The following is a 13693-nucleotide window of genomic DNA, read 5'->3' as shown; positions in this document are numbered from 1 at the left end:
TAGCTTTCAGATTTTTTCACTATAAGTTAATTGCAGAAACTTTGAGTCATTTATCCTACCTTGAATCCTGCTACTCCTGAAGGGAAAAGTACCTGAAAATAAGAACTTTTCATCTGAAGGACCTCCTTGTATTATTTGTAGTGTATCTAGACCAGGCGTCCTCAAACTACGGCCCGCGGGCCACATGCGGGTGTTTTTGCCGTTTTGTTTTTTTACTTCAAAATAAGATATGTGCAGTGTGCATAGGAATTTGTTCATGGTTTTTTTTTAACTATAGTCCGGCCCTCCAACGGTCTGAGGGACAGTGAACTGGCCCCCTGTTTAAAAAGTTTGAGGACCCCTGCCAGTGGTTCTCAACCTTTCTAATGCCGCGACCCTTTAATACATTTCCTCATGTTGTGGTGACCCCCAACCATAAAATTATTTTCGTTGCTACTTCATAACTGTAATTTTGCTACTGTTAATGAATCGTAATGTAAATATATGTGTTTTCCGATGGTCTTAAGCTCTACAGCAGCAGTTCTCAACCTGTGGGTTGCCTAAGGGTCGCAGCATTAGAAAGGTTGAGAACCACTGCGAGTTTAAACCAAGCATGTCAAACTCAAAGGCTAAAACGAGCCAAATAAACAAGGTTTAAGTTTATGTGGGCCCCCAAAAAACAAAAGCTTCAATTTTCATAGAAATGTACGTTTATTTCGATAGTGACATGCTGAACACAAAGGGCTGAGATAAATGAATAATCGTCAACATAAAATAATGGAACATTTTAATAAAAATTAATATTTTTTTCTTGAACATTAACTTACCAGACACTGAAGAACTGCATAAATTAATAATTGTAACGCAAATAAACCTATTTTTCTTGTTCTTCGAAAGCGAAATATTTCCTGTTGCGCACACCAAACAAGTCAGTCCAAGACTAATGACGTGGCAATCGGCTGCTAAAATATTCGCTGCTAGTGTTAGTGGAGAGAAATGGTGCGCCTGCGCTTAAGGTGCGTAAGGGAAATGAATGCAACATAATTATAGTAATCAGCCATTAGTGAACGTTGTAGTTCGTTATGAATCATTATGTGTAACAGGATATTGTAAAACTTAAGTTACAAAATTTTTATTAAAATGTTTCTTACATACCGTTATATTGGCTGGGCTGCAAAAATATTCGTTGTGGGCCACATGTGGCCCTTGGGCTGGGAGTTTGACATGCTTTGCTCTAAATCTTCCAACAATATTCTAACCACTATTTCCCTGTATTAAATCTTTTGCTGTTTATAGTAGAGGGCTTCTGTTTCCTGCACTGGGATCTATGGCTGATATAGTACTTGGTATCTAGGAGGGCTAATTTAATAGAAATTGAAATATGCTGCACTGGCTTGGTAACTGAGTGGTGACTGGCAAGGAAAACATATTGCAGGCTAAAAATCCAATGACCCACTATAGCCAAATGGCAAAACTTTTGATAAAATTATTGCTACTGTATTGTAATGCCTTGGAAGACAGACCATGTGCCCAACAAGCTTTCAGCTCTGCAAAAGAAGCTCTCTGCCTGTGGCCTGAAGTTCAAGCTGACTGAAAGGGGTGATGAGGGTGGGGAAATGGGATTCGCATGGCTGGAAATGCCAAAAGGCAAGAGATAAGATGACAGCCCTAGCCAGTTTGGCTCAGTGGATAGAGCATCAGCCCGTGGACTAAAGGGTCCTGGGTTCGATTCCAGTCAAGGGTACGTACCTTGGTTTTGGGAGGCAACCATTCGATGCATCTCACATCAATGTTTCTTTCTCTGTGTCTCTCCCCCTCCCTTCCACTCTCTTAAAAAAAAAAATCAATAGAAAAATATACTTGGGTGAGGATTAACAAAATAAAATAAAAAATAAGTGAAATGATCTAATTAGTGTTATGAAACAAAAAACTACTAAGAATATGAGAAACTACTAAGAATACTTTATGCCAATAACTTTGAAAGCTAAATAAGAAGTAATTTTCTGGAAAAAATTTAATAATAGTTAACATTTACTGCATGCTCACATGTGAAGGCACTCATCTAAGTACTTCACATATATTAAGTCATTTAATACTGGCAACTGCTCATGAGATAAGTACTGTTATTTCTACTTAATATACAGAAAACTGAAGAACAGAGAAGTTAAATAAACTCTTCACAGTCGCACTAACTAATAAATATTGGAGCTAGGATTTCCTGTGCTGTACAGCCCGAGAGTCTATTCCTTTAACAACTATGTTACATTGCCTTTCAGAATAAAAATAACACACACTATTAAAATATGCCCCTAAATAGGAAACTGGAATTGAGCAACAACCATAAAAGAAATAGCGACCCTGGCCAGGTAGCTCAGTTGCTTAGAACATTGTCCCAATAGGCCAAGGTTGTGGTTTGATCTCCAAGAAGAAACCAATGAGTGCATAAATAAGTGTAACAACAAATCAATGTTTCTCTCTCTCTCTCCCCCATTTCTCTGTCTAAATAAATAAATAAATAAATAAATAAATAAATAAATAAAAAGAAATGGAATCAGTAGACCAGCATCTCCCTATTCCCAGCAAAGGCCTAGATAATTTAATGACCAATTTAGCTATATCTTCAAGGAACAGATAATTCCTAAAAGTAGCAGAATATGCCATCCCAAAATATGCCATTTTGGCATATTATTTTGAACTGTAGGCACTTGAGAACAGCAAATGCAGGGAGAGTCTTTCTCTGAACTTCCCTTATCTGCCTAAAGATAGATGTTCCAAAAGGAACTCAATTGCCATAAATACCCTTTGGGAGTTTCATCAACCAGGGAAGACCAACTCTTACCATAGCAGAGGAGGCTAGAAGGTCTACACACCTGGACAAACTCTGTCACAAACTATCTCATCTCCCATCTATTCTTCTTTCATTCCTAAAAATAATTTACTTTTCCCTAAGGAGACTTCCATCTCCCCACTCCCTAAACTGTCCCCTACCCCAATTGAGATGATATTTAAGCTGGAATTCTAAGCCACCTTGGGGAGTTAGAATTTCTCCCTGGATATTGACAAAAATTCTTTCTTTGCTTAACCAAACCTTAGCCAGTCTCCAGAACCTTCCCCTTAGCCCACCTGTGCACTTCCTTGCAAAATCTAGTATTAGCAAGAATCCTGCTAAGTCATTTTAGCAAGTCTCCCATTCTCCACATCTGATTGCCCTCAATATCTCAGTTCCTCATCTTCTGCCTCCAGCAATAAATCTCTTAATACTGTCTTTTTTTTTTACACTTTTTTTTATTGAGGTATTATATGTATACATATCTTACCATTACCCTCCCACCCCACACCCATACACACCCTCACCCCCCCGAGTTTTGCGTCCATTGTTTATGCTTATATGCATGCATACAAGTCCTTCGTTTGATTTCTTATCTCCCCCACCTCTCCCTAACTTTCCCCCTGTAATTTGAAAGTCTGTTTGATGCTTTACTGTCTCTGTATCTATCTTTTTGTTCATCAGTTTATAATGTTCTTTACTATCCATAAATGAGTGAGATCATGTGGTATTTTTCTTTCATTGACTGGCTTATTTCACTTAGCATAATGTTCTCCAATTCCATCCAGGTTGCTGCAAATGATGAGAATTCCTTCTTTTTTATGGCAGCATAGTATTCCATTGTGTAGATGTACCACAGTTTTCTGATCCAGTCATCTGCTGATGGGCACCTAGGCTGTTTCCAAATCTTAGCTATTGTAAATTGTGCTGCTATGAACATAGGGGTGCATATATCCTTTCTGATTGGTGTTTCTAGTTTCTTTGGATATATTCCCAGGAGTGGGATTACTGGGTCATATGGGAGTTCCATTTTCAGTTTTTTGAGGAAACTCCATACTGTTCTCCACAGTGGCTGCACCAGTCTGCATTCCCACCAGCAGTGCACGAGGGTTCCTTTTTCTCCGCATCCTCGCCAACACTTGTCGTTTGTTGATTTGTTGATGATAACCATTCTGACAGGTGTGAGATGGTACCTCATTGTTGTTTTGATTTGCATCTCTCGGATAATAAGTGACTTTGAACATGTTTTCATGTGTCTCTTGGCCTTCCTTCTGTCTTCTTTTGAAAATATTCTGTTTAGGTCTGTTGCCCATTTTTTTATTGGATCATTTATCTTCCTTTTATTAAGTTGCATAAGCTGCCTATAGATGTTGGAGATTAAACCTTTATCAGTGATAGCATTTGCAAATATGTTCTCCCATGCAGTGGGCTTTCTTGTTGTTTTGTTGGTTGTCTTAATACTGTCTTTTAATAAACAGATGCTCTTACCTTTATTATAATCCAATTAAACCCTTTTCTTCTATGATTAGTGCTTTAAAAGAAATATTTTCCTAACTGAAGAACAAACATATTTTCTCTAAAGTATTTATTTTACCTCTTGCATCTAGATCTGCCATCTACCGTGATTTTTGTATGGTATTCAAATAAAGGTCAACACATTTCCCCCCACATGGATGTCCAGTTAAGCTGGCATTTACTGAATAGAAAATCCTTTCTCCACTGAACTACAATGATGCCCTGGTCATAAATCAGAATACTTTGTATGTGTGGCTGTTTTTGGATGCTCTTTTCCACTGGTGAACTGGACAACTCTTGTACCAATATCCCATTATTTTAATTACTATAACTTTATGATAGGTCTTGGTATCTGATAGGATAAAATCTTCCAGCTTTATTTTCTTTCAAAATTGATTTGGCTATTCTTGGTCAGTTGTGTTTCTGAATGAATTTTAGAATAAGCCAGTCACCTACATTAAGAAAAAAACACCCCTACTGAGATTTTGATTGGGTTTGCTTAGAATATACGTATTAATCTGAGGAGATACAATATCACTACAATTATGATCTTCAAACCCAAGAATATTTTTATTGCTTGCCTTCTAAATGAGTCAGGCAGCTTCCCATTTCTTCCTGTATTCTAAGATAGGTGAGGTGCAAATACCCAACAAAGGACTTACATCCCCAGCATATGTATGGTATAGAACTCCTTCAAATAAGTAAGAAAAAGAGATAACCCAATAGAAAAATATGCAAAAACACCCACACCCTTGAATTGGTTTCACAAATGGATATAGAATGGGTTCATAAACACATAAAAAGACTCAATTCCCTTATCAGGGAAATGCATATTAAAGCCAAGAGGAGATATTGCTGATGCCACTGTAATAACATGGTTATTATTTAACAGGAAAGACCAGATAGATACATGCCCAATAAGGTCTGAGCGATGTGGGAAGGTGTTTGTTGGTCAATCACACCTGGAAAGGAGTCAGAGGCTAGGATGGGCGTGGCCACTGCAAGTGCACAAAATCTAAATATATAAACTTTTAGACAAAGACGCCACTCTTCTTCTCTTGGCTCCAGGGTGCTGGGCTCCTGTGATTCCTGTTCCCCGGGCATGGTCTTCGGCACCCACATGGCTTGGCGCAGGGCTATGCTGGACTCCACACATGGACTAATGAACGTGAATTAACCTGGATAATGAACTACACTGGGCTGCAACATGGAACAGAAGCTCTGGACACTGACCTTGCTTCTGGCTCTGCTGAACCCACAGTTGCACCTTTTCCAGGACTGGCTTAAAGGGCAGGGGACTTTGGAACTCGAGAAATATAACTTCACACAAATAGAGCCTTCTTCCACATCCCATCCTCCCATGGGGGCTTCTAAAAATTCTTATTTCAGCAGTGTTCCAAGAACCTCCACCTCCCTCCCAAGAGTGACAGAAGAATTCGATTCGCTGGTAACACCACCAGAATGATAAAAAGAAAGACTGAAATTAGCAAGTGTTGGTGAGAATGTAGAGCAACTGGACCGCTCAAGCACTGCTGGTAGTTGTATAAATTGGTAGAACCACACTGGAATAATGTTTGGCAGTATCTACAAAAGGTGAACATGTGCATTTCCTAGGCCCCAGCAATTCCACTTCTAAGTATATACCCAACAGAAATATGTTCAACAAGATATATATACTAAAAGGTTCACAGTAGCTCTACTCACAAAAATCTCAAACTGGAAACTACCCAAAGACCATCAATAGTAGAATGGATTTAAAAAATTTTCATGTATTCACATGAAATACTATGGAGAAATAAAAAAATGTTCACATGACAATATACATGAATCTAACAAGTAAACAAAGCCAGAGACCAAAAATAAGTCAGACAAAAAAGAGCATATACAAATGGAATTGCACAGTGTGTACACTGTAAAAATAGGCAAAATTAATCTAAGTTAGGTATTGTAAATCTGCATGGTGGTTATCCCTGGGGTGGGAAGAAGAGACTGAAAGCAAGAGAGAGCTTCTGGTGTACTGGTGATGTTGTGTCTTGATCTAGGTGCTTGTTTTGGGGTGTGTTCATGTGAAAAATTCAGCAACATTTATGATTTGTGGACTTTCCTCTGAATATTAAGCTGCAATAAAAGTTAGTGCATATAACATAAAGCCAATAAATCAAATAACAAGCTGGAAAACATTTCTACAAGTAACAGGAAGAACTCATGCAAGTCAATTTTTAAGAAGCTAGCATCCAACTGGAAAATGGGTCTGCATACAAAAAGAAACGTTCAAGCAAAGAGAGAAAAATGGCTCCAATTAATGCACAAAATGTAAATTAGAACAATGGATTGCTCTTTTTTCCTAGCAAATTAGCAAAGATTAAAGAAAACCAATAAGGCTGTCACTGAGGATTTGTGTGAAACTAATATTCTTACTCTTAATAGAAACTTAAATTGGTATAACCTTTCTTCATTAAGTCTTTAAAAATTACTTTTTTCACTCACTAGTTTCCCTTCTAGAAATTATTCTAAGGAAAACTCAGAGTTACAATTAAAGATGGATTTATGTCATGTTGATTACAATGGTGAGTATTTTGAAACAATATAATTTTCTCACAATGGGAAAATTGCTACATTATGATACATATACATGATGGGATAAATAATGTTTTCAAAGAGTAATGAATAGGAATAGACTCATGATAAATTTAAGTGAAAAAAATACATACACACTTCTATGTGGTATGATATCTTTTGTGTTAAAAAATATCATAGACTTAAACATACACTTGCATGGAAAAAAGTCTGTAAGAACACATATTGTAGTGTTAATAATGGCCATCTTTGAATGGTAGGATAATGGATGATTTTAATTTTGTGGCTTCTTTGCTACAATGAAATGTTCCTTGAACATCTGTTATTATTACATTCAGAAATCGAAGAAAATAATAGGGTAAAAAAATAACATCCACCCAGTTTCCTTAATTCTAGAAATCTAAGCAACCTAGATTTTTATCTCTCCTTTAGCTCTCACATTTAATTTGTAATTTTATCTTAGAAGTATCTGTCCAAGCCATTATAACATTTTATTACTTCTTTCATTTCCAAAATGCAGGCACTTGTCTTTCCTAGAGAGCACTTCGAATGCAGGTTCTTCATTTTGGTAAAATAGCCCTATCCTCCACTACTTCTACATTCTAGCCATATCAAAGCACTTTATATAGTTCCCCTCCCACACTCAAGCCCCTGAAATATCCACACCAAGTACTTTCACACCTCCCAACCTTGGCATACGCTGCTCTCTCCCCCTGTAATGCATTCTCTCCCTTGTCCTTCTAATCCAATGCATAGTTCAAGATTCACCTCTGATACCATTTCCTGGCCGAAGGTAGCTTCTCTGAGGTTACAAGAACAGATGATGGTTTCCAAATCAATCCCCGCAATGGCAGTTTGTACGTATTTCAATATTTATCATTCTATATTGTTTAGTGCCTAGCTCTCCCATTGTACAGAACGGGCCATATCTTTTACATTTTTTTCTTATAAAATCTAGTTGAATGTGTGAACGCAAAACATACCTATGTGCAGTACATCTCTACAGGGGTGGTGAGTTTGCACCTGTGTGTGATAAATAGAGGGCAACAAAAAGACTTGCCTGTGGTGTGTGTGTGTGTGTGTGTGTGGTTTTTTTGTTTGTTTTTTTTTTCACCATTCAAGATGGCAGAGAACGTCTTAAAATAGTCCCACACAAAAGCACTCACACCCGAGCCTGAAGTCAGAACTGGCTACACTTAGCGCAACAGCAAAGGACAAAAGAACTGAACCTAAATGCTCAAGATGCCCGGCCCTCATCACCCACGGCGGGTCCCACACATTTTTTTAAACCAGGTTACAAAACTGGCACCTGCTGCCTTCATGCCGAGGGCCACGCCTCGACCAGGAACAGGGACCTACGGCACTTCTGGATAATGACCCAAAAATCAAGGACGTAAAACTGGGGGGGCTAAGTAGTACCGGTGAGTATCCGAAAATGCACGACTGGGCCCCGCCCCAGCCAGGGGCAGTCCCACTGGGGCGTAGCCGTCCCGGGGCTAGGAACCAGGCAGGGCTCCCGTCCACCCGCCCGACTGGGAATTCCGGGCGGGCCTGAGGCTGAGGGCGTCTCGGGCTACACCTGTCAGGCTGCAGCCAACTCTAGGCCCAGACATCGCCGAGATTTGGTGACCGAGGCCGGCAAGACCGTCACCCGATCCCTCACCCCGGGATCGGCCCCTCGCCCTGCCTCCTCGCCTTCGCCCTCGCTCTTCTCAAACAAAGGCAATCCACACCCACCGCCATTTTCTCCTTACCTCAAAAACCACCTCTTCGTCAAACTCCGGTGTCATCCTTCTCCGCCATGCCACCCGCCTCAGCACGATGGGAAATGAAGGCGGGGGAGCTGGCGGCACCCAGGCAGCCGCCTCGCTCGTCCCGTGTGTCCAGGAAACTACAACTCCCAGCATGCCTCTCAGCTCACGCCGCCCCTCCCCCCTTTTTCAGGCCCACGTATTGGATGATCCTGTGGACGGGAGAGGCAGGAGCAAAAGGAAGCTCGAGCCCTCTGATTGGAGGAGGCTGGGGCTTTTGTCCGCCTGTTACGGCTGCGGCTGGCAGGGGGCGCCAAGAGCACGGATTTTTTTTTTTTTTTTTTTTTTTTTTTAAGCTGGAGCCGGGCACGCGCCGGCGGAGGCGCGGTGAGCCCTGCTCGTGCCCGCAGCTTGTCGCTCGCGCCCGGGAGCGCCGCCGGGTCCCGGGAGTCCGCCGCATCCTTTGTGCGGACCCTGGAGTTTCGCTGCGGAGCGGCCGGACGAGATGTGGACGCTGCGGGAGCTTTTTCTTCCTGCCTAAATTCTTGAAACAATGGACTGTTAGGGGAGCATGGATTGAGGGGGAGGCGAGCGGGGAAGCGAGCCGCCCGGGGAATCATGACTTCTGCCGCCGGTAAGTGACGGCGCTCGCGCTGTCCCTGGAAAGTTTGCAGGGAGCGCTGCTCGGCTTGGGTCCTGGAGCCACTGTCTCCTCTGGGGTCCAGGTTAGTGGTGTTCCTTTTACACTTCTCCCCCGAGGACGGTGGCAAGTGCGGAGCAGGCGGCATTTGCTGCCCCCTCGCCTCCCCCCTTTTTGTTGAGAGAGGGCGTTTGGAAATCGTGTCTGCCTGGGGACCTGCCTTTAGAAGGAGACCCGTGTTGGGGGCTCTGCGCCAGGTGAAACGCGAAATGGAAAAAAAAAAAAAGGACCGTTTGCTTGTCTCCTAAACTTTGAGCGACTTTGCCTCTGCGTGTGAAAATAGGTTAGATGACCATGTTAAGAAATCGGTTATTCTAAGAGAGGGCAGTGTTCCCAGAGTGTTGAGCTCGGCGACGGCGCTGAGTCGCTGTAAACCTGGTACCGACTGGAAACCCTGACCCTTATTATTCGTAGATAAAGAGGTGGTTTATCCGGATGGCTTCCCCCGTCACCCGGGAAGTAGAGGAATAGAAGTGGCCATGGCAATTTGTTGCTCATCTTCACCCCATTTTTTTTTTTTTTATGGATTTCTTTTCTATTTCTACCTGGTTAGTATAAACAACAGCCTTCTTTTCGGTCTGCCTCCTGTAGTTCTTTCCCTTCATCCAAACGACAAACTGTTTACCTTCGGATTTTGAGCAATTCTGTACATGTTTCTTTAAGCATTTTTAAGGAACAGTTCTTATATTCCATGGTAATTACTAAAGTGGTTTTAGATCCAATTTACAAGAATATAGGTTAATTTTTAAACCAGAATTTTTAAATGTATTCAGTATTCAGGTTTTTTTTTTCCCCTTTGTTTCGTCCACGTTGAAAGAAATACACTTTGATTAGAAATTTTATAGTAAAGTAGTGTAAAGTTTTCCCTCCAAGTGACTTCTAGAATCACTTTGCTTTTCTTGGCATTTGCTTTAAATTCCTGCAACGTGAAACTGTCAAACAGCACTCTAAATGTTCTACGTTGTCTTATTTCTAAAGCCTGGATTTATTCAAGTGTTGCACTGCTAGGTGTAATAAGATTACAGGTAACTAGGCAAGAAGTTAGCCAATAGTAATAAAAAAGCAAAGAGTGAAGTAGTATTCCTGAAGAAATTGTGGATCTTTCCTTTCTGATGTTATATATATATGTAGGAGATATGTCGTCATGTCATGTTATTTATAAACCCTTTTCCTTACCACAGTGAGGCTTTCTACTTGAGGTGAATTATTTTCATCCTAAACTTTCGTGCCTCACCTTTGTTCAGTTTTCCTTTATTACTGAGCTCTTCTAATTAATTTAAAGTGGTTGGATTTAAATCCTTCCAGCTAATTTTAGCTCTCCCCTCTTTTAGAGTATCAAGCACATTTAAAATATTTATACCTTATATGCATCAGTTTTCAATCCCAGTCCTAACAGTTTATAATGAAGAGATACAGAAGCATTTAATATGACATTTAAATATGTAAACCTGATCTAGGGCTCAGTCTGGAAGTTTATGATTCTTTGATTTGCATTCCCCTAGAATAATGCAAGCTATTTTTATATTTTATCAACTTTACAATTAAAGAAATCCACAGACATTTTTGTGGTGTTTTAAAAGAGGGACACTTCCTGTGTTTAGCTGAGTTAGTTTTTAGCATGGGTTGCTGAGAAGCATTAGCTACTTTTTTGTCCACGCATCTGTTAAGATTTATTTTAATTCTTTTGCATGTCTAAATGGAGAATATGGAAGAGAATTGGGTTTTATTTTCATCCTATTCTTATAAGATTATGTGTTTATCATTCTTACAAGCTGTGTATTCTTTTTGGAACAATAGTCAATTTAATTAAAAGTTTAGGAAAGTTATTTGCAATTGGGGGAGGGGATGTTTGTTTATATCGAATCTAATCTGCGGTATTTGGCATGGTTAGCTTAATTTAAGGAAATTAGAGAAATGTTGTAGAACATCTATGTTCTGTGTATCCTGAAGAAGAGCTTGCTTTGTTTTTCTGAAACATCTGTGAAAGAGTAGGCCCATAGTAAGATTTTAGAATTATTCTAATCAATGTATTTAAAAGGAGAGATAATTTTACAGGTGTATGTTTTCTACTTTTTTTTTTTTTAACTTGGACAGGTCACTGTCTCATTAATGCTTTGTGCTTTCCTTTACGGCTGGTTCGGAAGCTAAGAAAGTGTGCACGTGAGCCGCAGCCATCTGTGTGTAATAGATGACAGTATGTTTGTAATAGTGAAATGGTACAAGTGCTTTACAGTCTTACCTTATTTTTCCCTGGAGCCGAGCAGCTGTATAAATAAAAGATTTGCTGCTTTACTCTGAAAAAGCTTTGGGTCTGACTGTTGATACAGTATTAAGATGCAAAGGTGCTGGATCCATTTCCAGAGACCATGTACTTACTTCAAGAATTTGACATTGGAGCAGACCACAATACAATGGCTTGTTGTTTTTTTGAGTTGTATTTCCTTCATAACAGAGCCACAAAAAAATAATGATAATAATGAAGGATTCCAGATATTTCTGTACCAGTGACTTAGTTGAACACTTGTTCCTACTAATAATTAAGAACTTATTCAGTAATCCTATTGAAGTTGATTCCTGCTACTTTTCAAAATATTACTCTACATTGAAATGGATATGGACTTTAAAAAAAAAAGAAATTTCCTGTTACTGAGAAATATTAACGAGTATGTGTATGTGGCAGGTCTGACTATCCCTAGGGCCCTATTTTCACCATCGGGGACATCGCAGTGAGACAAAGTGCCTGCCCTTCTGGAGCTTGCTTTCTAGTGGTGAAAACAAAGTTATACTGATGACAAATCATGCAGGGCAAAGGGGCTGGAGAAAAAGGTTCTCCTGAAGCCAGTGTCTCAGACGTTATCATCTCAGAATCATATAGGCTTTACAGTTCTGTCCAACTCTTTATTTACTAGTAAGGAAACTGAGGCAGTCAGATCTGCAGAAAGGCAAATAACTAGGTTAGCCAGCTCCCCGAGTTGTAGTATTGACTTCCTCTAATACATGGTTAACTAACACTGGTGAGCCAAATTTCACAGCTGTTTACTTAATTCAATGAGTATGCATTGAGGGCATTAGGTACATAATGCTGGGCTACATTTGTTGGCAATCAACCACAGCTCATATGTAAGTAATTTAATTTCTAGGACACTAGAGAGAACAGAGATTATGTCTGTTGGAAGCAGCCTCATGTAGAAGACACATTTGAAGGAAAGAGTAAAATTGGTACCAGAGATTAAAAAACAGTTTAATTAACCTGGCTGGAGTGGCTCAGTTGGTTGAGCATCGTCCTGTGCACGGAAAGGTTGCTAGATTAGATATCCCTTCAGGTCACATACCTGGGTTGCTGGTTCAGTCCTGGGTCAGGGCACTTGTGGGGGGCAACTGATCGATGTCCCCCACCCCCCCTCTTAAGCATGTCCTCTGGTGAGGATTTAAAAAAATTTATCTACAAATAAAAAATCGCTCAGTTAAATGACCTAGAAGCTTCTGACAAAGCTGTATTTTCAGAAAGTGAAAGATTAATTTGACGAGATGGGTTCTTTTTTTTTTTTTTAGTTGTGGTAAAATACATATAACACAAATTTGTTATCTTTATCATTTTTAAGTGCACAGTTCAGTAGTGATAAGTACATTCACATTGCTGGGCAGTCAGTCTCCAGAACTCTTTTCATCTTGCAAAATGGAATTTTTTTTTTCCCATTCCTTCAGAAATCCCAGAGGTAGGATGCTTTAAGAATGGTTACAGAAATGAAATCAACATGACGGTCTGTCAGTTTTCATTAACTTGAGTAAGATGAGAGGTTGGGAAGAGGCCTAGGGCATTCATGCTTTCTTTTAAGCATTGACTTAATAGACCAAGAGTTGAATTTAAGAGATCATTATACCAAGCTTTAGCATTAGGCTTTGAAGGGCTTTCCAATTTTTTTCTTCCTATAAAACAAACAAAACAAAAAACTAATAACATGCTTACTGGATAGATAACTGAAAATGTAAAAAGCTTTGGGAATTTGTATTAAGTTATTTTGAAAATATTTCATTATCTTCTTTATTTGTCACAACATTATATTGAGTGAGAAGGCATCTGTGATCTTGTGATCTTGATTGAACACATAATATTAGGGGTTTGGGAAATTCTTCCTTGGTTGATAAAAGGAACTCTTTTTACTTTTTTTTTTTAAACTCAGTTCCATGTAATATCTTCCCGAGCATTGTGACTAATTTCCTTGTTGAAAATAAATTCATCACCAAATGAAGTATCTAAGCCTTTGTGTATTCAAGTAATTAAACAATGTTCAGTAGATATTTTGAAAGGTTTTGTGTGTTTTTTTCCAGTAAATTACGTTTTTA

At 39.6% G+C, this 13693-nt stretch overlaps 2 protein-coding genes across 5 annotated transcripts in view; one reads left to right on the top strand and one right to left on the bottom strand.

Moving 5' to 3' along the window:
• VEZT (vezatin, adherens junctions transmembrane protein) overlaps window positions 1–8768 on the bottom strand; it is a 64236-nt gene extending 55468 nt beyond the window's left edge. For all 4 annotated transcript variants that reach the window (XM_054719364.1, XM_054719365.1, XM_054719366.1 and 1 more), the window contains exon 1: window positions 8653–8768. In XM_054719364.1, the coding sequence (XP_054575339.1) occupies window positions 8653–8688 (36 nt within the window). In that variant the 5' untranslated portion in view covers window positions 8689–8768. The remainder of the gene's footprint in view (window positions 1–8652) is intronic.
• A 331-nt stretch (window positions 8769–9099) lies between these two features.
• The window catches only part of FGD6 (FYVE, RhoGEF and PH domain containing 6), a 125687-nt gene continuing 121093 nt past the window's right edge, over window positions 9100–13693 (top strand). Inside the window, 1 exon segment of the mRNA XM_008144802.3 lies at window positions 9100–9283. Coding sequence (XP_008143024.2) covers window positions 9268–9283 — 16 coding nt within the window. The 5' untranslated portion in view covers window positions 9100–9267.

The sequence above is a fragment of the Eptesicus fuscus genome, chromosome 7 (assembly GCF_027574615.1).
Source record: "Eptesicus fuscus isolate TK198812 chromosome 7, DD_ASM_mEF_20220401, whole genome shotgun sequence".
NCBI classification, from domain to species: domain Eukaryota; kingdom Metazoa; phylum Chordata; class Mammalia; order Chiroptera; family Vespertilionidae; genus Eptesicus; species Eptesicus fuscus.
This window is presented reverse-complemented; position numbering and strand designations above follow the sequence as displayed.